The 27,707-nt window shown below is 34.8% G+C and overlaps 1 protein-coding gene across 2 annotated transcripts in view; it reads left to right on the forward strand.

Annotated features, from left to right (window-relative positions):
- Positions 1 to 27,707, forward strand: part of LOC149552236 (peroxisomal acyl-coenzyme A oxidase 1-like) — a 192,641-nt gene that overhangs the window by 39,116 nt on the left and 125,818 nt on the right. For both annotated transcript variants that reach the window (XM_089787758.1, XM_089787757.1), the window contains 4 exons: positions 17,771 to 17,980; positions 18,375 to 18,462; positions 18,657 to 18,819; positions 21,904 to 22,102. In XM_089787758.1, the coding sequence (XP_089643884.1) occupies positions 17,771 to 17,980; positions 18,375 to 18,462; positions 18,657 to 18,819; positions 21,904 to 22,102 (660 nt within the window). The remainder of the gene's footprint in view (positions 1 to 17,770; positions 17,981 to 18,374; positions 18,463 to 18,656; positions 18,820 to 21,903; positions 22,103 to 27,707) is intronic.

The raw sequence follows: 27,707 nt of genomic DNA on the forward strand, positions 1-27,707 counted from the left end.
GAGAAGAGAGTACAGGAGTCAAGAGATGTTTAACATTTAGACATTCGACAATTGGAGTTTTCTGGAAGCCCGGTAGGAACACGTACTAGTTTGAAGGGAATATGCAAAAGAATGGAGTCTTTGTGGAAAACTGCATTTGATTTTGTATAACATAACTGAAGTAACCAAATATGCATCATAAAAAACGATGATTGGATGTTGAAATGGTGAACGCAAAGGATGCAAGTATTTGTCGATGAAGATATATAAAGAAAGATTTATTAAACCGGCGGTTGTATTTGTTTCATTTGAAATTATATTAAAAAAATTAAACCTTGGTTAGTTGTATTATGAAGAGGTGCAAGGTTTGGTTGAATAACCGATACCTTTTCATTCTCTATAAGTATATGTAATAGAAATCAAACAACCTACCATTGATTCATTTCAAAAATATTATCTGCATTCTTGAGGCATATAGATTATTGTAATCTCTTTGCTGGAAGAGACTGAATTTGAACTAAGCTCCAAGAGATTGAAACTATTGGGCATATTTTCAATATTGCATGATGTAAAATTGTGTTGGGTGGAGCATCTACAATTGAGTGTCTTCAACACGAGTTTTTCCATAGTATAATCAGTAAAGTTTTTATTGGCTTTAGAGTTAAATATTATATATTTTGTCCTTTATGATCTTTTTGTTTTCTATTAATAATTTATTATTGGGATAAGTGGATTAAATTATTTGTTGTTGTTTAAACCTGATAAATACAAATATTGTGGAATATTTTAATTATTTTCTTATTTGTATCTATTTTGTCCTATTAAAGGTTAAAACATTATGGACTGGTTTCAATATGCATAAAACGAAATAGTTTGATGCATTCCAATAATTGATTTGTTTATAGATTTAATATCATAATATCATAAAGTTGTATGTGAAAACATATAGTCTTGACTCTATCGCCCATTTGGATTTCAACATTGATCTTTAAATAGCTCATTTTCTTTGTTTGTTTGTTGGCAATATTTTCATCTTTTCGTGTCAAGGGTTTAATATATTAGTAATTCATTTTTAATCATATTTCAGCATTCACAACTCTATTGAAGTAATCGAATTTTGAAGATTAATACTCACCATTCACAATCCAGAAGTTTTCCTTAGAATCTTGCCATTTAAAGAGATTGTCTTTGCATTATATCAATTCACTATAAAACATGTTGGATCCAAGTTTCGTTGTCCAGGATCAGGTGTACAGGCCTTAGTTTTGTGGAGCCAAAAGCGCAGAGGATTTAAATTGAATTGATTGATCCTGTCAAGTTGGCCAAAATTGATTAGATATCCTAGCATCGAGCAGGCAAGGCTTGTAGGATTCTAATCAATGGTTTTGGTAACCAACATATTGTATATTCCAAGTGGATATTTAAAATAAAGCACGCTGCTGGTGGTAGGATTGAAAAATATAAAGCTAGATCTGTAGCCAGGGGATTCTCTCAGAAAGAAGGGATTGATTATGAAGAAATCTTTGATCCTGTTGTTAGATACTCCTCTATAAGAGCAGTCCTACCTATTGCAGCATCAAAAGGATGAAAAGTACATTAGATGGATGTAAAAGCAACATTTCAGAATGGAAACATTACAGAAGAGGTATATTTGGAGCAACCTAAAGGATTTGAAACTCATAATCTTAATGTTTTTGTTTGCAGGCTCAAGAAAGCTCTCTATGGGCTTAAATAGGCTCCAAGGGCTTGGTAGGAAAGAATTGATAAGTATCTCATAGGCTTAGGATTCTCCAAAAATGAAGCCGATCCAAATCTATACTATAAAAGGGATAAAGATGATATGGTAATTTTGATACTGTATGTTGATGATTACTAATAACAGGTGATGATAATCTCATAGATCAATGCAAGAAAAATATAATTAGAGAATTTGAGATGAAAGACTTGGGACTCCATTACTTCCTTGGACTGGAAGTACGACAGAATTCTGACGGCATTATACTTAATCAAGGGAAGTATACATTAGATATTTTGAAGAGATTTGGAATGTGGAACTGCAAGTCTATGTCTTCTCCAATAGAGACTAATCTATATAAACTTAAAGAAGCAGCAACAGAATCACCTTCTATAGATTCTACTTTCTGTAGAGAGATGATTGGGTCCCTTATGTACCTAGTAAATACAAGACTAGATATATGCGATGTTGTTGACGCCTTAAGTCAATTTATGTGTGAGCGAAAGGAGATTCACCTAGTTGCAGTCAAACACATTATGAGATACTTACAAGGCACTCTTAACCTTGGGCTCAAATATGAGAAAGTTGACTTGGATTTACATGGATTCAGACTCAGATTGGGGTGGAAGTGTTCATGATAGAAAAAGTACTTTAGGATGCTGTTTCAGTTTAGGATCAACAATGATATCTTAGATATGCAAAAAACAGTCTTCATTAGCACAATGTGCCATAGAAGCTGAATACATTGCAGCAGAAATGGCCTCTTGGGAAGCAGTTTGCGTTAGAAAGTTACTTGTGGGATTATTTGGTCAAGCCATGAATCCTGTGATTATTCATTGTGATAATCAAAGTTCCATCAAACTTTCAGTGAATCTAGTTTTCCATGACAGGTGCAAGCATATCGAAATTCCTTACCATTATGTAAGAGATATGGTAGACAGGAATACTATAAAATTAGAATACATTTGCACTGTAGATCAGACAACAGGATATTTTCACCAAACCTCTCTTTAGAGTGAAGCTAGATTACTTCAGGAAAAGACTTGGTATGGTTGAATTGTAATTCATTTGCATTCTTTAAATTATTAATAAAATAATTTTATTGTTAGGCTATTGATTGTTATGGGCTCCACCATTTGTATTCATTATTTTAGAGGTGATGATCTTTGAGATAAGGAACACTTGTATGAACAACATTATGAGGGATGTCAATCTCTTAGATAATGTGTTAAACAATAGAGTTATATTGTAAGATCCAGATGAGTTCAAAATCACATTGTGAAGTGGACATTGCTATGTTCATATATCACAATTTGGATAAAGGAAGAATTTTATTATTCTTCAGAGTTTATCCTGTGTTTTGGTAGATCTTAAACTCAGGATCATGTTGTGAAATAGGAATACTAGTACCTATGAGTCACAACTTGGATAAATAAAGAATTTAATTATTCTCCGGATTTATCCTTTATATTGTATTCTTTGGAATACCATTATCACTAGTATTAGTGATATGTCATATCACAGGTTTAGTAATATGACATTGTATCATGTGTTCAATGATACCACATGCTAAGAAGATTTAGATAGATATAGAGTATCAATCCTTGCTTGCTCATCTTAAATGATGTTGCTAAATATGATATCTCTCACTATGATTATCAAGTTAAGAGGGAGTGTTAAATCCATAACTTTCAATCATGCTGGTCTGAGTACAGATCATATTGATCTGATCTTGCATTAAATAGATCTGAAGTTATTGTATTATCCTCTTAGGATATCGGCGCCTATAATGGAATGCTAGTTTGAAGACTTACTAATCACCCTTCGTTAGTTTAGAATCTAAACTAATATTTGCATGAAAAGTCGCCGACTTCAAGAAGATGATCAAAGGAGACTTTGAAAGGGACATGTCCTTTGTAAGGACATGACCCTTGATCGATATATTTAATAGGCGTGTGGTTGAAGTCTAAGGACACACAAGAAACAATAAAGTCTGCTCCTTAGTCAATACTGCCCGAATACAAATTGCAAAAGAGAAAAACATTTCCAGATTTATATTTATAAATTCATTCAAGACCGAACATTGAAATTTATCTACAAGTATTAGAAGGTATAATCTAAGTTTGATTCAAATCAGAATTTTGCAGAAACTTTACAACAGTTATAGTTTTAACACTCCCTCTTAACTTGATAATCATACTGAGAGATAACACATCTAGCATCATCAATTATGATGAATAAGTATAGAATGATACTCTATATCTATCTGAATCTTCTTAGCATGTGGTATCATTGAACACATGATAGTTGATACTATGTCATATTACTATATCTGTGATATGACATATCACTGATACTAGTGATAACAATATTGCAATGAATACAATATACAAGATGACATCCGGAGAATAATTAAATTCTTCATTTATCCAAGTTGTGACTCATAGGTAATGGTATTCCTATTTCACAACATGATTCTAAGTTTAAGATCTACCAGAACACAAGATAAACTCTAGAGAATAATAACATTCTTCCTTTATCCAAATTGTGATTCATAGGCATAACAATATCTACATCGCAATGTGATCTTGAACTCATCTAGATCTTACAATAGATCTCTATTGTTTAACACATTATCTAAGAGATCGTCATCTCTCATAATGTTGTTCATACAAGTTTTCATTATCTCAGAGATTGTCACCTCTAAAGTAATGAATACAAATGGTGGAGCCCATAACAGTCAATAGCCTGACAATAAAATTATTTTATTAATAATTTAAAGAATACAAATGAATTACAATTCAACCATACCAAGTCTTTTCCTGATGTGATCTATGTTCACTCGAGAGAGAGGTTTGGTGAAAATATCTGTTGTCTGATTTGCGGTGCTAATGTATTCTAATTTTACAATATTCTTGTCTACCATATCTCTTATATAATGGTAAGGAATTTCGATATGTTTGGCTCTGTCATGAAAAACTAGATTCACAGAATGCTTGATTGAACTCTAATTATCACAATGAATAATCGTAGGATTAATGGCTTGACCAAATAAGCCCACAAGTAACTTTCTAAGCCAAACTGTTTCTCGAGAGGTCATCGCTGCTGCAATGTATTCAGCTTTTGTGGAACTTTGTGCTACTGAAGACTACTTTCTGCATATCCATGATATCATTGTTGAGCCTAAACTGAAACAACATCTTGAAGTGCTTTTCCTGTTAGTAACACTTCCAGCCCAATTTGAGTTTGTGTATCCATGAAGGTCCAATTCAACTTTCTCATTCTTGAGCCCAAGGTTAAGAGTTCCTTGTAAGGATCTCATGATGTGTTTGACTGCAACTAGGTGAATCTCCTTTGGGTCACACATAAATTGACTTAATGCATTAACAACATAGCAAATATCAGGTCTTGCATTTATTGTTACTAAAATTTTGCACGTGTAAAATTTAAAGTATCAAGCAAAAAGGGAGAATGTATTCTGAAAGATACATATATGAATTCAAAAGTTCAGTATTACATAAATGATTATTCATGTTTGTCAACAACAAAAATGTCATTTGTTTTAACCATGAAAATTGCTGAATTACAAATGTACCTCTCACACAAGACTATGAGAGTAGCCTTTACTACAATGCTACTTCCTATCTTATACAAGAAAAGTAATAAAGAGAATGAAGGTAAATGCATGAGGGTCAAAGGGTGCCAGTCAATGCCTGGTAATGACTGGCCTCTCGCTCCTTGCTGGTTTGCCCATTGATGAGTTGCTCACCAAGGTCCGAAGGATCCTACAATATAAAGAAGAGTGGGTTAGATAATTACGATCTAAGCAAAGATGTCATACCTCACCTCAAAAGCAAGAAACATTCATTCTTCCTTATCATTACACTCGTATGGAACAGAAAATAAGCTTTATAATTAAAGAAACAACAAGAGATATATCAGACATTGCATTGTATCCAAGTGTAAAAGATAGAATAAAATTTCAGGTTCATGAATGTCTCATTGAACAACAGTAAAAATCTGTTCACAAGCTATGCTGAAATAACAGAAGAGTGAACCTTTGATAACAAAACAGCATGGTCACACTGGCGACTGGAAGAATCGTTTTGGGCAAAGTGTGACAAGATGGTGAAAATCATAGCAAACAGCAATAAAGCAGCTGTAGATGTTGTTATGATGCAAGAAAGATGAGATTAAATAACCAAAGAATAGGTTTTATTCAACATTCGACAGGTACAAGGAGATCAACAGGCATAAAGATGAAAAGCTATAGGATATGAAAGAGTTCAGAGTCAACATCATGCATACTCATGGCAGCAAATTCAACTAGAGAGCAACAAACATTAGATGATCATGTTTCTATTTTACTGTATTAAAGCTTGAGCAAAATGAAGAAGGGTATGCAATAAATTTATTAAAATAACTTACAGTCGAAACCCTATTTTACATTTTTGTGCGCCCAAGATGCAAGAGAACTCCAGTAAATGCAAGATGTGTTTTCAGCAGAACATTGCCACGTTTGCTCCAGCTTTCAAACTCAAAAACCAAATCAAACTGGCAGCCTAGAAGTGCATAATTTCATAGCAAAAATTTGCTTGAAAAGAGGACACAAAAGTGTTTTCAGTAGACTCATCAAGCAGATCCAGTCATGGCATTAAAATTGCTAAGATTCAAGCCATATTTTCTTAAAGTCGAGACTCCAAAATATAGTAGTTCAAGCCTCCAGTTCGACATTAAGAATGCCACAAAAAAACAAGCAGGAGACTAACTCCAGAATGACTTATGAGATTGCCATTAAATCAGAAGCAAATGAAACCTCATTGCGAAGGTTTGTAAAACTCTCAGTTGACTCCGGAATAAGTCACAATAAGGTGATGACTCATGGCAGTCGTCTAAAGCCAAAAAGATAGTAGAGAAACATCCAATGTGGCCTTGAAATGAGGAGAATCAGACAGGTTTTGCTCTAGAAAAAGACGCAGTCATGGCTACAGCAGCAAGATGAGATGCCAGGTGTAGCAAAACAATCCTGCAATCTCCATATTTTTCCATGGTTGGCAGCCAAGGGTTTCAAGCTCCCAAATTTTCTCAAAATCTTGAATGATCGAATGACTTCAAATGAGTTAGGTTTTTCATTTTTAATGAATGCCTTTGTTATGTTTAATTTTAAAATTTCTTTCAAATCCGGCTTAATGAAGAATATGGCCGAGAGTCATACTAAGTGATAAAAGGAGACCCCAAAAACATAGCAGAAAAAAGGCTCTAAAATAACATTAAAAGTTACCAGCAAATGAGGCCCGTAAGACTCAAGTAAAGGCTCGAGATAACCATGAAAACTCCATATTTGAAGGAAAGAGACCAAGTCCGGGCTGTAATAACTCGGTGTCTAAAATCTAGCAAACAGGAGCGCCAAATGCAGAAAACTTCAATTTTTCTCAAACAAACAGCAGCTAGGGCTTCCATGGTTACAGGCTTCCTCGTTCTTCTCCTTGAATGACCAAATACTTTGTATTTTGACCTTTTATTTAGGCCTTACTCATTTTGTAGAAAGATTTCGGGTCCGCCTTTAATCTGTAATGTATTTCTCATTTGCTACTATAGTGATATGCAACTTTAATTAAGTTATATGTTATTATATTAATAGATATTTTTATTTTTATTTTGTTGTATTTATTATAGATGTAATTATTACTATTTAAATTGGTGCTTTTCAAACCAATTAGATAATAATAAATTTCTAATACAACAAGATAGTGATTAAGAGGGTAAATTGAATTTTGAATTCAAATTGGACGTAATAGAGTCATCTTGTGACTAGGAGTTTCAAGGGGATGGAGTCAAATTTGTTTGAAAACAAAAGGGGGGATCCAGGAAATAGTTGAGTTCATTTAGGAGCGTTTTTGAGTTAGTTTGGAGGTTTTTAGTGCAATTTCAAAGAGCTTTCATGATGGGGTATGATGTGGCTTGACTTTGTCATCAAGCACATGTCATTTGGAGGTGTTTGAGAGCCTAATTTTATTACAATAATAGATAAAGTCATCTATTATTAGTTAATAGTTATCTTGTAAATATCTTAAGCTTTAGTTTGCTTTCGTTTTTTGCTTTCTCTAGAATAGAATATTTCTATTCTTTTCGTTCATTCTTTTGTATAAATTGACCTCTCGGTCTCTGTTAATAACATGCAAGTATTTACTAATTACCTCGTAATATGGTATAAGAGCGAATACTTGAATTTTTTTTGAAATTTTTTATAATTTCTTCTTGAAATTATTTGTTTAAATTTTTTCAAAAATTTTTCCGTCAATTTCTCAAAAACTCACCTAGGGTTTTTCTGCTTGAAGAAATTCGAATTCGACTAAATCCTAGCTAGGGCTTTTGTTGAAAAATTTGCAGGTTTTATACTCTCCAAATCGCAGATTTTTTTTGGGCGTTTTTTGGGAAACCCATGTGATTTTTTTGGAAATCGTGGCTGAACTCTGCAACATGCGATTTTTTTGGGGAAACTCTGAAACCTGCGACTTGTTGGCAACTCGTGATTTCTTGGCGGATCATTTCATTTAGGCATCTGCAAATCGGGTCATTTCTTTTATGCAACGTGATTTGTATCCAAGGCCCAACTTTGCGTTTTAAAAAAAACGACTCCTACCATATCTGCCAATCATTTAGCGATCAAATACGATTTTTTTAGCACCGTCTCAGTCTGTCATCGTGCTCTGGGTAGCAAAAACAACCATTTTTTTCAAGAAATCCGCCATCTTTTTGCAAATTTGACTTTCAATTTGATGATTGATGTTTTGCTCGAAACCCTAATTTTTTGGGGTTGAAATTTCTTTCTGATTGCAGATTCTTGGTGGGTTTTTCGAGAGCTCAACTGGGTTGTCGTCTGATTTTTCTGCGTGCCTCAATTTTTGTGCCTCGATTTTTGAGCCAGCAGATCTAGAAAACGACAATAGATTCCTTCTTGGTTTTTCGAGCTCTCTTCTGGGTCACTCTCTGATTCTTTTGGGTCTTCTGTATATTTGCCTTGAAGAGCGTGCCTTCATAGATTTTCACAATTTTTCATTGAAAAACGTATAAGTTGCCGATTCGGGTTCGGGGACGGGTTCGGGTTCGGGGTTTGGTTCGTGGATTCGGGCAATTTTTTATTTCCTCATTTGGGTTCATGGGTGGGTTCGTAAGTATATATATATATATATATATATATATATATATATATATATATATATATATAAACACACACACACAAGAGAAACATGCATAGTTGCAAACAAAGTCATTTCACAATATGAACAATTGTTGCTTGATCATTGATCAATGCCAAATGCCAAAGGGTTTTGGGTCCCTTCAAAACCTGTTTTTACCTGAATCTAAAAGCATTAAATACTCGCTCATTAATCTATCTTCATGATTGTAAAGAAAATTATACATTGAATTACTAAATTGCAAAACATAGACTAGTTCATCAAATAATACATTGAATTACTAAATTGCAAAAGAAAGACTAGTTCATCAAGTAATAAAGATTGAAACATGATGATAGATGACAAGTTCTTAGTAGTTTATCAATAATCATAGTATCAAATGCCCTTCAAGGGTCAAATGGATCATCACAAAAATGAGGGATCAATGGCTTCATCCCCAACTGCAACTATATCTAGATCTTCATCGTTGGAACCCAAACTGGTTCCACTAGTCCCATATGCTGCTATATCATCGTCCTCCTCCTTGACATAAGGGATTAGATGAGTGAAATGTTTTTTATTAAGTTCCTTTGAGAGTTGAATAAGAAAACAATTAAACAAACACACTCTTTAATGTTGTTTTAGCCTTGGGTTCGCTGTGGGTTCATCTGGGTTCGCTTCAGCAAGGACCCGGACGAATCCACAGTCAAAACTAAGGACCCTGCTCGGACCCGAACCGAACCCAAGGACGAATCCGGACCCGTACGGACCCGAACCCGAATCCAGGCAGCAGGGGACGAATCCGGAAACATAGAAAAATGTGCCATGGCATCCCTGACAAATATTCTGCTCAAACATAATACCAAATTCAATGGTCGCAATTATGGAACCTGGAAGCAGCGCATCATCGCAATCTTTGAATATCGAAACACTGATCAACTTGTTCTGGGTGTTACGCCGCGTCCGACTTCTCCGGGTCCTGATCAAGATACATGAGATTCAAATAATCGAGAGGCAGTGATGCTTCTCAAATTATCTGTAGCTGATGATCAGCTTTCTCAGATTCCATCCGGCAAGATAGCTGCCGAAATCTAGACACATCTGAAAAGTCTTCATTAGACTTCCAACAAGAGCAAAGCCTTCTTTCTAAAAAACACTCTGTTTTCTATTGTCATGCATGAGCGCACCACGCTCCAGGCACACCTGAATCGGATTCAAGAAATCCGTGATCAGCTACTTGCCATTGGTCGCAAGATGGAGGAAGAGGATATTGTGGTAATCACTCTTCGGAGTTTACTAAAATCCTATGAGCTTTTTTTTGAGACTCTCAACATCACATCTATTGGTGTTGATCTGAAGTTCATTGATCTCTGCACCCTGCTGCTTCAGCAAGATCGGTGGAAACAACAGTTTGGTAGTAGCTCTAGTTCCACCTCCATAGAGCAAGCCTTTGTTGCGAAATCCTTTCAGAAGGATAAGGGCAAGTTTCAGCAACCATCTCAGCAGAAGTCTTCTACTCCAGCATCCGATGGTTCCAAAAAGAAGAACATTCAATGCAACTACTGCCACAAGTATGGTCACATGAAGGTTGACTGTCGAAAACGCTTAGCTTCCCAGACTAAGCAATCAGGTTCACAACCCAAAGCAAACAGTGCAGAGCACACTGAGCAGGCAGAATCTACTTTTTACGCTTTTATGGCTAAAAGACCTGCAGATCATGTGAAGTCATCTGCCTTGTACATTGATTCAGGTGCCTCTTGACATTTCACTCACCGTAGAGACTGGTTTTCTTGTTGCATTCAATCACAATAGATGGAGTTGGAGTTTCTACTTAAGAGGGTGGTGGCTCATTTGTAAAGAAGTTCTTAGTTATGCAGAAGTGGGCTCTTAGTGATTTTCTTTATCTTTTGGCCATTTTTCTACATTTCTTTTGTAACTCAGTTGATGATATATGCAGAGATCACCTTGGAGACCATTTTTGATGAGTTTTATCACCTTTTTGCTAATTATGGAGTTGTGTATTAGTGTGATTGGATCAAGCTGTTAGTGAAATTCTTCTTTTCCTTCAGTTTTGTCTCACTGTTATACCTATTCTATAAAGATTGCAATGTGTAGGTTGTAGATTATGTTACATGAATGTCATAGGTTCATTATTGTGAAAGTTATCTTTTCCTTTACTGGGCAAGTAAGCATTTTAAACTTTTTTGCAAAACACTGATGTGCATGCATCATAGAGGCAAGTTGTGTGAATCTATTACTGATCTTTTGGGTTTCAAGTGTTAGAGTTTATCTGAATGTCATTTTTTCAAACTTTAGGTGCAATCACCATAGGTTTAATTTTTTGTTTTCCTTTATCTTTCTATCCCTTTCCCTCAAAGTTCATGAGTTTTAAGTAAAGCATCTGATAGGAACCAGCCTAGAAATTGGAGGTCTCACTTCATTGCATGTCCCACGTAGAAGTGATTTCCATGTTCTACTAGGATTACTGAACTCATTTAGTTCAGTACCAGGTGCAAATTCTGGTACTTAACATTTACCAAGTACATAAGGGACCCAATCATCTGTCTGTAAAGAGTAGAATCTATGGAAGGTGATTCTGTTGCTGCTTCCTTAAGTTTATGTAAGTTAGTCTCCATGGGAGAAGACATAGGCCTGTAGTTCCACATTCCAAATCTCTTCAAGATGTCTAATGTATACTTTCATTGATTGAGTATCATGCTGTTAGAATTGCTATACTTCCAGTCCTAGGAAGTAATGAAGGAGTCTAAAATCTTTCATCTCAAATTCTTTGATTAGATCTTTCTTGCATTGATCTATGAGATGATCATCACCTGTTATTAGTAAATCATCAACATACAATATCAAAATTACCATATCATTTTTATCCTGTTTATAAGATAGATTTGGATCGGCTTCGTTCTTGGAGAATCCTAAGCCAGTGAGATACTTATCAATTCTTTCATATTATGCCCTTGGAGCATGTTTAAGCCCATAGAGAGCTTTCTTGAGCTTGCAAACAAAAATTTTAGGGTTATGAGTTTTAAATCCTTTAGGTTGCTCCAAATATACCTCTTCCGTAATCTTTCCATTCAAAAATGCTGTTTTTACATTGATCTGATGTACTTTCCATCCCTTCGATGTTGCAATAGCTAGGATTGCTCTTACGGAGGTGTATTTGACAATAGGAGCAAAGGTTTCTTCCTAATTAATCCCTTCTTTCTGAGAGAATCCCCTAGCCACGAATCTGCTTTATATTTTTCAATGCTACTACCATCAGCAGTATGCTTGATTTTAAATATCCACTTGGTAGAAACAATAGATTTTCCTTCAAGTCTTGGAACAATTTCCCAAACATCATTCTTCATAATGGATTGGTATTCTTTGTCATGGCATCCTTCCAAGCTGTATGTTTAATAGCATCTTTGGTTCTGATTTAGACAAATCATTCATGTTTGTTGCATAACTAGAAAATCTTTTGGGTCTTTTTCTTTCTTTGAATGTTATAGATGGTGCAGCGAAGTCTTGTGCTTCCTCTATTGTCTTAATGGCCCAAAGTGGTCTTTTCTTAGAATTTTAGGTTTCTTGAAGATTGAGGTTTTGAATTTCATCTTCAATTTCTTCAATGTTCTCCCTCTGAGACTCAGATTCAGTATTTTCTTTAGAACTAGGTAAGGGAGAGGGTTCTTCAGAACTTAGAACTCTTTCGAATGCTAATTCTTCTTCAAATATTACATCCCTACTAAGTTCAATATTTTTTTGACCAGGTATGAAAATCCTATATGCTTTAGATGTTTCACTATACCCAAAAAAATACCTTTCCTCCCGGAGGGTTCTAACTTAGTTCTCTTTTCTTTTGGAACACGTATATATACTGGACACCCAAAAATCCTAGGATGACTTATATTAGGTCTAACCTTAGTAAACACTTTTTCGTGAGTTTTATCTCTAAGGTAGGAGTGAGGACTTCTGTTTATACTTCTGCCCAAAGATAATATTCTAGATTTTGATCAAATATCATAGCTCTTGCAGCTTCTATAATTGTCCTATTCTTCCTTTCTGCTATCCTGTTTTGTTATGGGTGATAAGGAACAATATACTCCCTCTTAATTCCTGTTTCTTTACAAAACTCTTTAAACAAATTTGAGGTATATTCCCTTCCATTTTTAGTCCTAAGAGATTTAATTTTATGTCCGGATAAGTTTTCGGTTAAGGTTTTAAATTCTTTAAATCTCTTAAGAATTTCTTCTGATTCTTTACATTTTAAGAAGTAAATCCAAGTTTTTCTAGAGAAGTCATCTATAAAAAGTATATAGTACCAGAATCCTCCAAGAGAAGGAACAAACATAGGTCCACATAAATTTGAGTGAATTAATTCCTAAATATTGTTAGTTTTTCTAATGCTATCATGAAATGGACTTTTGGTGTTCTTACCCAGAGCGCATCCTTTGCATATGTTTGAATGATCTTTATTTAGTTTAAGTAAACCAGTAACCATCTTCTCCATAGTTGATAAGGTTTTGAAATTTAGATGTCCTAACCTTCTATGCCATATTTCGTTTATATCAACAGCTTCATGAAATAAGGCTTGAATGGGTCGACTAGGTTCTAAATTTAATTCATACAAGTACTCCTTTCTTTGACCAATCAATTTTACTTTCTTAAATGAAGAGTTCTTAGCCTAGGTCATTACTTTACCATCCATGAATGCAACATTATGTCCATCATCTTCAAGTGCTGTAACCAATATTATATTTCTTTTAATTCCTGGTACATAGAGTACTCCTTTGAGATGTAGAGAACTACACGACTTTAGTTTCAAGGTGCAATTCCCAATTCCTTTGACTGAATGAGCGGAATTATCATCGATGGTAACTTTGCCATGAACTACTTCAGATATAGAGTCTAGTGCTTCTTTGCATCCTGTAATGTCGGGATGATCCACTATCAATTACCCATGCTTTGCTTGATACTTCATTTGATAGTGCTGAATACAATACACGATTTTCAGGATCATAGTTATCTTCTTTAGTAATGTTTGTACAGTTTACTTTCTGTTTAGAATTCTTAGGGCAATTAGATCTGTAGTGTCCAAATTTTTCGCATTTGAAACATTTTACTTTGGATAGATCTTTCTTAGTTTTGTCATTCCTTTGATTACCCTTCTTCTTCTTGAAATGCTTTTACTTACCTTTATAGGAATTTTTGTTGAGTACATGAAGTTCTTCATCTTCAGTTTTCAACTTTCCCCCATTCTTAAGTTCTCTGGATTCTTCCTGAAGACAATCTCCCTTAAGTCTATTGAAGTCAGGAAGATTGTCTCTAGCACTTACTCCTTGTGCAAAAGTTTCCCATGAATTTGGTAATCCACCTATAGCCATCAGTGTTAGTTCTGTGTCATTAATTTATGGTTTCCATACTTGCAAGTTCATCTCTTAGACTAGCTACCCTTAGGAAGTAAGAATTCATTGATTCTCCCTTCTTTCTCTGTATATGATTTAGTTGCCTTTTTAGTGTGAGGACTCTTGTTGCATTATTAACCTCATATGCATTTAATAATGCTTTTATCATATCAAATGCTGTTTGATGTTTCATTAGCATGAGTACTATTTCATTTTTCACTCCATCTACTATGATCTATATGGCTTTCCTATTTCCTTTACTTCAGATAGTTTTTATTAGGTTCAACAACATTTTATTTGGATGCTGAATCAACAAACTGCTTTGCATCATTTTCTTCAAGAATCATCATGATTCTAAATTTCCAAGCATCGAAGTGTTCTTTCCCATCAAACCTGTCCTCGGGTCTAATTGTGTATGCCATTGAAGATAGGAGAATGATGCTAGATATACAAAGTGTGATTGTTTAATTTGCAGAGCCTAGCTTCGACTACTAGAGCTCTGATACCATGTAAAGTTTCTGAAAATTCTAAATAACCAGATCTGAGATAATACCTTTCTATCTGACCTTGAAATGAGATGTCGTTATTAATTGTTACTCTGAAATATATTTGTCTTAGCAAGTATTCGATTTGTGGCAGACTTGCTTAAAGGAGCAGACTTGATATTCTATTGTGTGCTCTTTAACTGCAACCACACCTTACTCATATACCATAACCAAAGGGCATGCCCTTTAAAGGGACATGACCCTATCCAGGTCGGCCCACAATGCTCTCTCATAATCGGCACCTAAAAGGAGATAAAGTTTAACAAACAAACATAACTAAATTTAGTCAAGGTTAATGCTAACATATACTCATCGCAATAAATCGTCGATCATGCCTAGTCAAGGTGCAATGTGTTAATAAGCCTTTAGACGATATTACATGAAAGATAAGTCTATGAGATCTGCACAGTCAGACCAATATGATGATTGTAGTTATAGTTTTAACACTCCTATCTATCTATCCATTTGTCATAATGGTGCAACCCCTTTGGCTCCAAGTCTTTCTATGGTCCTCCAACTCAAGTTTCATTTCCTCAACCGTTTCTAGTAAGAGGGGGTCACTCAATTCAATATCAATGGGGACTTTAAACCCTGGACCACAAATGGCAACCATATCGATCATGCCCTGCCAATAAGGAGTCCTGTCACATATATATATATATTAGTAAATTTCAACATCAAGTTATAATTATAAAATGTTACTTTCAAAGTTTAATTTAAAAGTAAAAGTTAAAACAATCAAATATAAATTAAATACCTGGCTGCAATAAATGGAATGTTGCAGAAATACCATAACTTGCAAATTGACCTTCTAGCAGCATGGATCTCCTTGTTCTAACCCATGCTCTCAAGTGAGGGCTGTGCACCAGGAGTCGTACGTGGTACAAAATAATTGTCCAATCTAGAAGTAGATATTCTGATTCTAGGATGAAAGGTAATGTCAATGCTACTATCAGAGGCAGGAGGAGAAGGATGAGAAGGAGACAACTAAGGAGGAGGAGGAAAAGGGGAAGATGAAGACAGAAAACATGAAGCAAAAAAAGAGATAGGAGAAGGAGAAGATGATGAAGAAGAAGGAGAAGAAAGAGGAGGAAAAGGAGAATAAGAACAAATAGGAGGAGGAGCAAAAGGAGAAGGGGAATACACATGGTTTTCTCGTTCTTCTACTCCTGAGTATTTTAAATCAAGGCATAACTTACTATCGGCGTAACCATTGCACCTCTTTTATGTGCAAGTGCTAGTGTAACAACTTTCAATTACCATTTCAAGGGCTAGGTAGCTACTTGTCTAAGGTTGAGCATTTAAAGAACTTACCTAGTCCTAAATTATTCTTGCTAGTAAGAAAGGATAAATATTTTTGATGCAGAGAAATTGCCCACCACCATTTAGCATTTTCATTGGATAGAAGGCAGCACAATTCAATTGTTAAATGGAGAATATTCACTAGAGAATGTAGAGTATAAATGAAATGGTGGTGAAGAAAGTTCGTGGGGAAGAAAGCTGTCTTAAATTGCATTACTAATGGAGAATATTCACTAAAGAATGCATGGTATACATAAAATGGTGGTAAAGAAATTGGTGGGTGAGAATGCTATCTTAATCAGAGCTCTCCAAGGTATCACTGATAGTATCAATTTGGTGAGAAAGAAAATAGATGATGACACACAATTGAATTTATATGTCAAATAAAAGTGATAAGGAATGATTGCAAATCATTCTCCCTGAGAACTGCATTGCTCATATGGTCACATGAATATCATCAGAGGAGGCTGGAATTTAGTGAATACCTGCTTGTCACTGATAATGCTGAAAAAAAGATTTGTAAAATGTCTTCAGCAGCAATGTGCCTAGTAGTCTGGGCAAAAAGGCAAGCCACTTAGCACGAGACTTCTGTTGATGCAACTATTAGAGGGGCAGAATGTAGTTATCACATTTAAATCACCAGGCTTGTCCGCTTACTCTAATGTGTTACTGTTAATTACAAGACCTGGGCCAAATCCCAGTAGAAGATGTAGCAAATAATTGGGCAGTGAAATGCTATCCACAGACCAAGGATGAAGAAAATCATGTTTTTTTCCCTATGTATATTGTAACACATATGGTGTTATTGTTGCCACACATTTCTTGGACAGTTTTTAACTCTTGAAACTGTGATTTTTCCTTGCCAAATGGTCAGAAAAGACCACCAATGCTCATAATCCCTGTTAATGTGAGAGAAGGTAATGTCATTAGAAATAGTGCCTTAGAATTTAGCCTTGGTGTAGTCTTTGCTGGTGTATTTTTATATGTTGAGGACCTGTTACGTTGGCCTTTGCTGAAATGTAAATGAATTTTTATCGTCAGAAGGTTTGCTAGTTCAGACAAAGTCTAGGGCAATTGTGAATATCTGCTTCCTCTATTAGTAGAAGTTTTCAGCTTTTGTAAAAAAAAAATTAGGGCAAGTTTAACTGTTTGTTTCTAGCTTTAGTAGAAAACCTCAGCATTTGCCAAAATTAAATTAAATGGGCATTTGTAGAACAAATTAGATGTTTCTTGTTGTTTTTTTCGTTATCTTGTGTTTATTACACTCATGGCATTGATAGGATAGGCCCTGAAATGCCCCAATATCCAGCCATCTCCCACACATGGAAAAAGATAATAGAGAATTTGAAACCGAAAGTTATCGGAAAACTGAAACCGATGTAATGCTGAACAACCTAGAAGTTGAAACATATTTCTGATCTGGTAGATGGACAATTATATGATTTAACACTTCTTTACTATGATTTTAATGAGGACAAAGAATTTTTTTTATTAGGTTATTATTTTCAGTGCATCTTCATTGAGCTTTTCATTATTCTGTAAAATTTGTTCTCCAGTGTATAATCTTCTTAAGCTTATGTGATTATTTATGTCTTAAGCTTATGTAAATATTTATGCCTTTCTTGTTTGCAGGGAATGTTCATACCGGCTCTAAAAGGGCAGGCAAGTGATGAGCAGCAGCAGGAGTGGTTACCTCTTGCATATAAAATGAAAATTATTGGCTGTTATGCACAAACTGAACTAGGTCATGGCTCAAATGTCCAAGGACTTGAGACAACTGCAACATTCGATCCAACATCTGATGAGTTTGTCTTAAATAGCCCTACACTAACTTCAACTAAGGTTAGTGAAAACTTTTAATGCTTCTTCCGAATTCCATATTGAAAATTAGCCACTCTTATTTAATATGGTGTCTATTAGAGATTTTGACATTTTTCGTCATATTGCGTTCTTTTCATGGACTCAATGATACCTTTGATCACTGGTATCTCAAAGAAGGAATAGTTTTGGAATTTTGAAGTAAATGAATTTGAATGGGGACTTTTACTTCTGAACAGTCTCTTGATTGGGCCAAGGGCAGGATAGCAACTCAAAATTCCATAGCATCTCTCAACTTTCTTGCTGTTATCTTCTTACCTCTACTTCAATTTGTCTTGCTGAACCTGTAAAGTAACCTCATGCATATGACTATTGATACTTTCCTTTCCTTATTCTTGTACTGTGTACATGTGAAAAGTGGTGGCCAGGAGGCTTAGGCAAAGTATCGACACATGCGATTGTATATGCTCGCCTCATAACAGATGGTTGTGACTATGGAGTGCATGGTAAGTTTATCTTTAAAAAATTCAAATATAGTTTCCTTTTGGATTTATCATCATAGTTTATATCAGCGAATTAACAATGTTTTTTGATCCACAGAGCATAGATAGAGTCCGTATAAGTTGGTAGAAGCAGGAAATTTACTTTGATTGTTATTAATGACTAAAAGTAACTATGTATTATGTTCTTGGGTACACAGCTTTTCTTGTTCAAATACGAAGTCTGGAAAATCATCAACCACTTGCGGGAGTTACTGTTGCTGATATTGGCGTAAAGTTTGGGAATGGTGGATACAATACCATGGACAATGGTCTCCTAAGACTTGATCATGTTCGAATACCTCGTAAGCAGATGCTGATGAGGTATGCAGGATCTACCATAATAATAAGAATTCGAGCTGTTTCCCTCTATATTATTTGCAGTTATGATATTCATTTTTAGGTAACATTATAAAAGGGAATGGATAAGATACGGCACTAAAAACTTTAAAATAACTTAATGTTTGAGTTTTTCTCTCTTGTGTGAACACATATACATGCATATTAGAATTTCAATTCTAATGAGTCCAAGCAGCTTGCTTTTGTTTAAGGAAGAAGGGGATACAATACCATCTGTTAGTTAATATGTTCATAGTTGTAACTTGTATTCCATTCTCATGGAAAATAGCAATTATGAATGGAATTCAATAGCTTGGCTTTACAATGGGAAAATGCATGAGAAATCAGCAATCTCGAAAGATGAACTAGTTTGGGAAAAAGGGAAAAACAGTTATTGTTTTTTATGCCAAACATAATGCTTAGAAATATAAACAAACATGAGACAATTTTTTTTTTTGAAATAAACATCTGACAAATAAAATTTGTTCATTGTGTGTTAGGTACATTCCTCCCCACTGGAATCTAATTGCACATCTCTTTCACATATACCTTGTTTGTGTGAGTGAAGTCTTCAACTTCTTCCAACTCTGTCGTCCACTCCAGCTGCAGACAATGAACAATGATCTCATACTCATGATCTGTATTCAGTACAACCCCCAGACCCGAAACTCATTCAATACTCTTTTTCAATCTTATACACCTTTCAAACTTCAATGCATACAAAAAAACACTAACCTCCTTTTTTAATTGTACCAAATCCCACTCACTTAGATTCACTTTATTTACTCCAGAGTTTTTGAATAGTACAAGTTCAATAAAAAAATGGTATAAAAAACACCACATCTGAATATGCTTAAGGATGATTGAGCCGTTTCAAGATTGACACAGCATCTTTACTCTTACGACTTCAATTTGCTGCAGCAAATACACGCCACATCTAAGTATTAAAAAACGCATACAGAATTGCACTAGTGCAGCTATCATCCAGTTTTTTTATCCTGTAGCATTGAGTCTGATTTTTAATCATTATAGTTTTTGGATCATTGAGTTTCTTCACCAAGACCAGTACGTTCTGCATGCTTGTTCGCATGCAGTTCTGCATTAACAATTCCCTGTCCTTCTCTGTTAAAAAATGACTCTTCTAAGCAAACATCATTTATCTCTCATACCAGAAGCACCTATGTGCTACACTCGCTATATGGTCTGATGAAACACACTTGTCATAGCATCTCTTAACATGGTATGTTTTTGCATCATTTTAGTGTTGTTACAATCCAAAAGCGGTTGTGGACATAGTCACTTGTCATTTTTACAACTGTGCGTATGATCATAATCTCTGTTCGATGTATATGAAATTATGAATAGACCTTTTCAAAGATGCAGTGCACAGAAACAAACAAAATGAACGATGCAAGTGAATATCGTGCGCCGAGGAAGAATTGGTTTAACTGTCGTGAAATTCATACTTTAAGATGCTTCTATACACCAAGCACACCTTAGAAAGCTGGCTGCACACACACACATGTCATCGGGTCAAATGAAATCTCACAGAAAACATCTGCCCAAGCAAGAGCCTCCAAGCACATTGAATATGGTCCTTAATGTGAGTAAGATATAATCTGATTGAAATCTGTGACCTTAAGACACATTTATGACAACAAGAAATATATCAAGCAAAAATACTAACATTGACCTTTTGTGCCCTCTCTAAATGTGAAGCCTTCCATACACCCCATTGGTTGGAAATTCAAATAACCATTTAGATCAATACCCCTTGCACCTTGACAAGTTGTCTCATAACAATAGTATGAGATGCAAATCGGGTCTCAGCAACCTAAGCAAGTTAATAACAATATGTCAAAAAATATTGATCAAAGCTATATATAATTTGATAATTGAGCATGCCATAAATTTATTAAAATTAAACAATTAAATCAAATAATCACAAACAAAGAACAATCTTCTTCAATAAAAATAATCACAAAATGAAAAAGACTTGAAAGGTACCTTAGACGCTTAGATCTCTAAATATTTATTCCGTTTTATATATCACAGTTCCAGGACTCTTAGAGTCCTAGCGAGTTCCGAGCTGAGCAACCCTCGCCAAGTCTTAGGAGCCTAAGACTCTCTAGGAACTCGCTCTAGGCGAGACTGACTAGAAACTGGTATTTTGCCAAGCCCCACTGAGTCTTGCAGATTTTTTGCCTGGTCCCGAGTTGGGTCTGCCTTGCCGAGTCCAAGTCTTGTTTGTGTGATATATATAGATAGATAGATAGTGGTTTGTAAAAATCAATATGCTTTTATAATTTTGTAATGTTTTATACATTCAAATGCTGCACTTTAGGGTTGGTAATTTAAAATGCTTATTACAGTGATGAATCCAAAAATGGCCGCTCTAGAAAGATTAAGACAATAAATATAACTCTTGCCTGCATCAGTTATCCTTGTTAGAGGCTGCAACAATGTACACAACTGAATTTTAGCCTGTACCATGTGTACAATAAAAATAAGAACAAGATATGCCAAGAACATTGATTGAGAGTTATATTTGGAAAGAATTTACAATCAGTGAGGTCCGGAATGGTTGAGACTGTCCAGTTTTATAAGGGATAAATCATAAAGGTAAGCTACATGCTTGTCTAAGTAGGATTAACAAGATATGCCAAGAACATTGATTGAGAGTTATATTTGGAAATAACTTACAATCAGTGAGGTCTGAAATGGTTGAGAGTGTCCAGTTTCTAAGGGAGAAATCATAAAGGTAAGGTACATGCTGATCTAAGTGAGATTAATTAATTGTAGGAAACCAGTTGCAACTGATTTTTGATTTTCAATTAGCATGTCCTCAGGTATGCACATTTTCTATTAGCTTGTTGGAGAAGTGCTCTTCTTTGAGTTGAACTAGTGCCTTATGTTGAACAAGTAGAAAATAAAAATCAACTCTTATGTGGAGTTTATAATCATTTAAATACAAAAAACTTTAGTCTTTACACAAGCTGGACATTTGATAGATAACTTTGGAAATATAGCTTTCAAAACATTTTCCAACTTAGTGACATATTTTGGCAGGCTCTCTAGAGTTACTAGAGAAGGAAAGTATGTCCAATCTGATGTCCCCAGGCAGCTGGTATATGGAGCCATGGTTTATGTGCGGCAGAGTATTGTTGCAGATGCTTCTAATTATCTTTCACGGGCTGTCTGTATTGCTGTGAGATACAGTGCTGTGAGACGTCAGTTTGGTTCTCAGGCTGGCGGTCCTGAAATTCAGGTATAAAATGACATACTTTTGATTCATTCTTTTTTCTTATGTTAAAGAGCTAAATGACCTCCTCAATGCAAATGCTTTTGTTTGGTAAAATTAAATGAGTCCTGACTCAGCATTTGCATCATTAATATTATTATTTTGATTCAACACATTTTAAGTTTGATCATAAAGCTAATCTAGAGCACCCTATTTGGCATTGCAACTTCAGAACTTAACTATCTGTTGGAACATAATAGAGTGTTGGTCTTGTACATTTGTCCAGTTTCCTCGGAACTGTATAAACATGTGAGTTATATTGGCTTAAATATATATGTATCGGACAGTTTGAGCTGTTAGTGATTGACTTATCTACATTGTAAAATAAATTTTCGTTGTAGGTGTGCTTTTCTTTATATTCCTTCATTGCCTATTCTGTTCTCTTGTGCCTTTGTATTTTATGTATGTTTGATAGTTTATCTTGCATATTCACGGATCCAGAAAATCTATTTCTTATCAGATTATCAACATGTTGAATGCTTTTTTATGACATCTGTTCCTGTGCATGACTGTAGTTCTTCTGAATTTGGCATCAATACTTATCCTAATTTATTATTGTTTTTGTCTCCATCACTTGTAAATTTAGAAGAAAGTCATTTATTTTTTCCTTGTTTCCTTTTGTCTAACTTTGACAATGCAATGCTTTTACAATAATATGTTCTAGTTGATTGCAAGCATAGAAATGAGAGAGTTTCAGGGTCATCAAGTGTGCAGACTTGTTTGACATCAATAGCGTGCTAGCTGATATCACAACATACTCAACAGTAGCTTCAGTATACCGAAATTATAGAATGTGATTATACTCACCATATTAATTGATAGGTTTATAGAAGCACACAGGAGAAAATCTCAAGGTCAGCAGGTGTAGATGGGAAACTTGGGGATGACTGTTAAGGTCCAAGGATGACAATTTTTTCAATGTTTTTGGGATGACAATGCACATTCTATATAATATTTGAAAATTTAGTCATAAAAACGTAGAAGAACTTGCTATTTATTATTTATGTAAAATTCAGAATATCATTCAAGGGGTTGAGATTGGGTGGTTAAAGCATTGAGCTGTTATTGTGGAAACCCAAATTCAAATCCCCACAATGACTGACATCTAAGATGGAATTCTAAGTGGTGACTCTTGGTCTGCTATTGTTTGGATTGCACTAATAAATAAAAATTCGTAAGATGTTTCTGTAATGGAGCTAAGTATTATATAACGGAAGTGTTTACATTAGTTGGTTCGAAACATCAAATGCTTGTTGGAACTATGTTTTAGAGTATTAGGATTTTATTTTTCTTCTGAATATCAATAAATTAAATTTCATGATTCATCAAGTTTGGAATAGTAGCACAAAGTTTCAAATAAAATTGGTCAAGGACCAAGTGACCTTATCATTTGTTGCAAATGTGGCGGCACACTCCTCAGATTGCTATAACTTCTTGACTCATTTAGCTTCTCCATTTGGACACCAGCCAACCTTGTCTTTGCAGCTTGATCCTTATAATTTTGTGTTGGCTCCTATGGGTATGCATCTTTCAATGCTACTTGTTGTCCTGCATTTTATCACCACAAAATGTAGGTAACATTACAAAACTTTTTCAAGTTAGTTTCTCTTTTCTCTGAGTTGAATTTGTTATTCAATTGGTTAATATTGATTGATCAATTAACTCCAATTTATATAACAAATTCTTTTACAGAAGGCTTTCGTCAAGTCTTTTTTGTTTTTCTGTTTGTCAAGCCTATGCTTGATTTTTGAGGACTTAAACGTCTTTTTCTTTGTTTTTGAGTGTGTGTTTGTTGGTTTTTAGTCCTTTGGTTTTGCTCAAGTCATTGCTTTCGGGTTTTCCTTCGATTTGATCTATCTTAGGGCTTAATCAGAGTTGGCAATAAAAAAATATGACCAATTTAGTGCCCCAAAAGTGGACCTTTTTTTATGGAATTGTACGAATTAAAAATATCGTTATATTTTTAATTTGACATTCACTTTTTGAAAAATAGAACTTAAATTCACTTAATGTTATGTTTTTAAGTTACTTTATCATTTTGATTTTTCACTTAAAGTAACTATAGGACACTTTATTTTGTATTTTTAAGTTGAGTTGTTTTTTGATTTTTCACTTAAGTGACTATATTAACTATATAGTTTGATTTAGTTTTTGATTTTTAATTCAAATGCTCTAGCAAATATCACTTTTAAATTAATTTTTGCACTTTATATTTTTAATATGATAGTGTAAATACTATTTATGTCCTATTTGAGTAACATTTCATCAAAAATCAAATTAACATGTGTTTAATTCATCACTCAAGTTGTTTTCACCATGTCTACAAGCATATTTCATAAAAAGTATGCAATTGCACCTAAAAGGTGCGATTTTGAAGGAAATGCATGCAAGTGCATGAAAAATATGCGATGACATAAAAAAGGTGAGAATTACATGTTATATGTAATCTAACCTAAAAGGTGCGTTTGGACTTAGAAGGCATAATTTCAAAGCATGTAATTGCACCTAAAAAGTGCATTTGGCCTAAAGGAGGCTCATTGCAAGTTTTTAAAACATGTAAAAGCACTTAAAAGGTGTGTTTTGACCTTGAATGCATATTTAAAACATGCAATCACACCTAAAAGGTGCAATTTGCTTTCAAAAGCATGCACTTGCCTCTCTAGAACCCCTTTTTGAAGTTTGAGAGAAAAAGTCCATGCACTTGCCCTCCAAGAACCTGTTTTTGATTGGAAGCTTCAAATTTCTTCAAACCAAATCAAGGAGATCTTCTCAATAGGGTCGTTTTTGCATTTGAAGGTGTTCTCATGCAACGAACATTGCATTTGCATGCAAAAAAACGTCTTTTTTGACTCCATTCTAGGGCACGTTTTGGCAAAAAAACCCAGAATTTGCCATTCTTAGCTCACGTTTTTGCATTTTGAAGAAGCGTTTGGAGGTATGAATCCATGTCTTGGTCATTGGAAAATATGTTTTTTCTCCTCAATGACAAAAACGACTTATGAAAGTGCAGATTTGAATCACGTTTTTCTCCTAAAATGTCCCATTTTCTTGTTCTGAATGAAAATGTTGGAGTTGGGAGGATTTTTAGGGCACGTTTTCAGGATTGGGCATGAAAAACGCCTCATTTGCCGTACATTACAAATTCCTCTTTGCAAGGTTGAAGAAGTCCAAGTTGTTTGAAGATTTTCAGAATTGGAGTTTTTTTCTCCTTAATTTTTTTGCATATAATCATCAAGTAACTGAACATTTTCTTTGTTGCTAATTAATTTCATGCTTATCTTGCTGATTTTATGCATGTTTTAGCTTGATGCTTTACACTTGTTGATTTAGATGCCATGGAAAGTGCATTTTTCCTTTAAAAATGATGAAATGGTTCATTTTCATGTTTTTGGATTTTCTCCAAACTCCAAATTCCAATTTGCATATTGAAGTAGCTTGCTTGTTGACATGTTTGAGTTTTTTGCCAAAAGGTACGTTTTTCTTTTGTATTTGTTTTTGTGTTTTGCTTGTTTACATTTCGGTTTTTCTTCATTTTGAAGAAGTTGCAAGTTCTTTCTCAAGAACTTGAGCATGTTCCATTTTACTCCACCTTTCATTTCATGCAAGAGCATTGTTTCATTCCATTTCCATCTTTCCATCTCACAACACTTCACATCTCATTCTTCACATTCCATTACAAGTATTTGCATCCATCATCCGCACATACATGTAATCTCATTCTTCATTCTTCATTTTCACGCATCTCACTTTCTGTGCCCAATTGCATGTTATGATTACATGAAAAGTCTTTTACATGTTATTGCACCTTGAGAACCCGTTTTTGACTAAAAGTCACTTTTAAAATGTCAAAAAATGTCATGTGCATGTTTTCCCATGTACTTGGACTTTACCTTTCCTCAAAGACGTCTATAAAAACTCACTTCTCTTCAAGGCACATTGCATTCATTCCTTCCATATGCACTTACACTTCATGAGCAACATACATATAATTCCACTTTCCTTGTCATAACACATTTCATCTTATCTTTCACACGCATGTATATGTAAGTTCATTCTCCATCCACATTCTCATGTCATCTCACTTTCCATTCCTTATTACATGTTGCATATACATGTAATCCACTTTCTGTGCAATGACATCTTCAAAACCCAATTCACTTTTTAAAGTCAAGAGTTTTTCATTCACATGCATTCCCATGCATTCAACTTTCATGTTTCAAAGCATATCCATCCCTTTTCCTTCTTACTTCATGAACTAGTTTCCATCTTTTGCATATGCATGATATCTCCTTTTGATATCATCTCATTGGATCCTTGAAGTGTCTAAACCATACTTTGAATCAACCTTTTATGGCAATATCCTCTGATGATATGTTCACATTTGCGAATTTTTGTGTTGCATCGCAAGCACAAGAGATGTCCTCACCATCAAAATCTAAAGGCAAAATGAAATACCAATTCGATAAAGAGTTGGCTCATGCAATTCAATCTCACGTCACGTACATTATTGACAATGTGTTAGATACAAAGATTGGACACGTAGACATGACTGATTTCCTGCGAAGGGTAGAAGCGCCTATTAGTCATGAAATGAAACATATCAAAAGGAGTCATATTCACTTGGCGTCTACGCTTCCCATGGCTGCCCTGGAACTAGAATTTGTTCTTGGATGTGCAAAGCGTTTCAGTCCAAAGTCAAAGACGATCAAGGATGCTAATGACAATATTATTGTAAGCCTTGATCCAGAAGTTAGAGCAGATTTTCAAAGTGCCATAGAATGCAGAGTGTGTAGATCTGACTAAAGAGTCATCTTTAGGGATATGGAATGAGAATAAGGGAAATTATCAAAAATATGTGAATCTATATTGGTTGGATTCCAAGAGAAACAACTTCTCGAGATGGCCAAAGACTATTCATAGATCTAATTTCAAGAAGGATTACAAAGACCTTATTATCCTTCTCAGCAGGATTTGTGGTCTCAAAGATTCCAGCGATTTTGAACCATCGGTGTATAAGTTCATTTTCTAGATCATGGATAATAAGGAACATATCTTTTGGGGAGAACTAATCAGCACTGCACTTTGTCAGTAGATGCTCAATGTAGGGACTTTTGTACCTTTTTACATGAATTCCTACCTTGTTTATATTGCTGCTGCCATGGGATCTTTTTTTGGACTCTCAACCAAAGGATATCGTCGTCAAATTCTAGTTTAGGATTACTATGATCAGATTACTCTGGCTAATATTAGGTACCATTATAGAAGAGTTTAGGATGCTTTCTTTTTGCATTTTTGGTGTCTGTTTGATAGACAGTTGTCCATCAAAAGGGTATCTGATGAAGCTTGGGAGAAGATAAATCAATATGGTTATATCTTTATCTAGTTTCCAACCTTTACTTACTTGAGGGTTGGATACTTTAAAGGAGAACCATATACCTTACCTAGGTATGCTATTGACAAGATCATTTTAATGGAATTGGTCAAATAACTCATGGAAGTTCAATTTGGTCAACATGCTTTGCATAGGCTAGGTTTTGGTATTTCTTCTGCCAAACCCTTGATAGTTGGTAAT

This window comes from Cupressus sempervirens, chromosome 6 (genome assembly GCF_028749045.1).
Source record: "Cupressus sempervirens isolate cs-2001-9-10 chromosome 6, ASM2874904v1, whole genome shotgun sequence".
Classification (NCBI taxonomy): domain Eukaryota; kingdom Viridiplantae; phylum Streptophyta; class Pinopsida; order Cupressales; family Cupressaceae; genus Cupressus; species Cupressus sempervirens.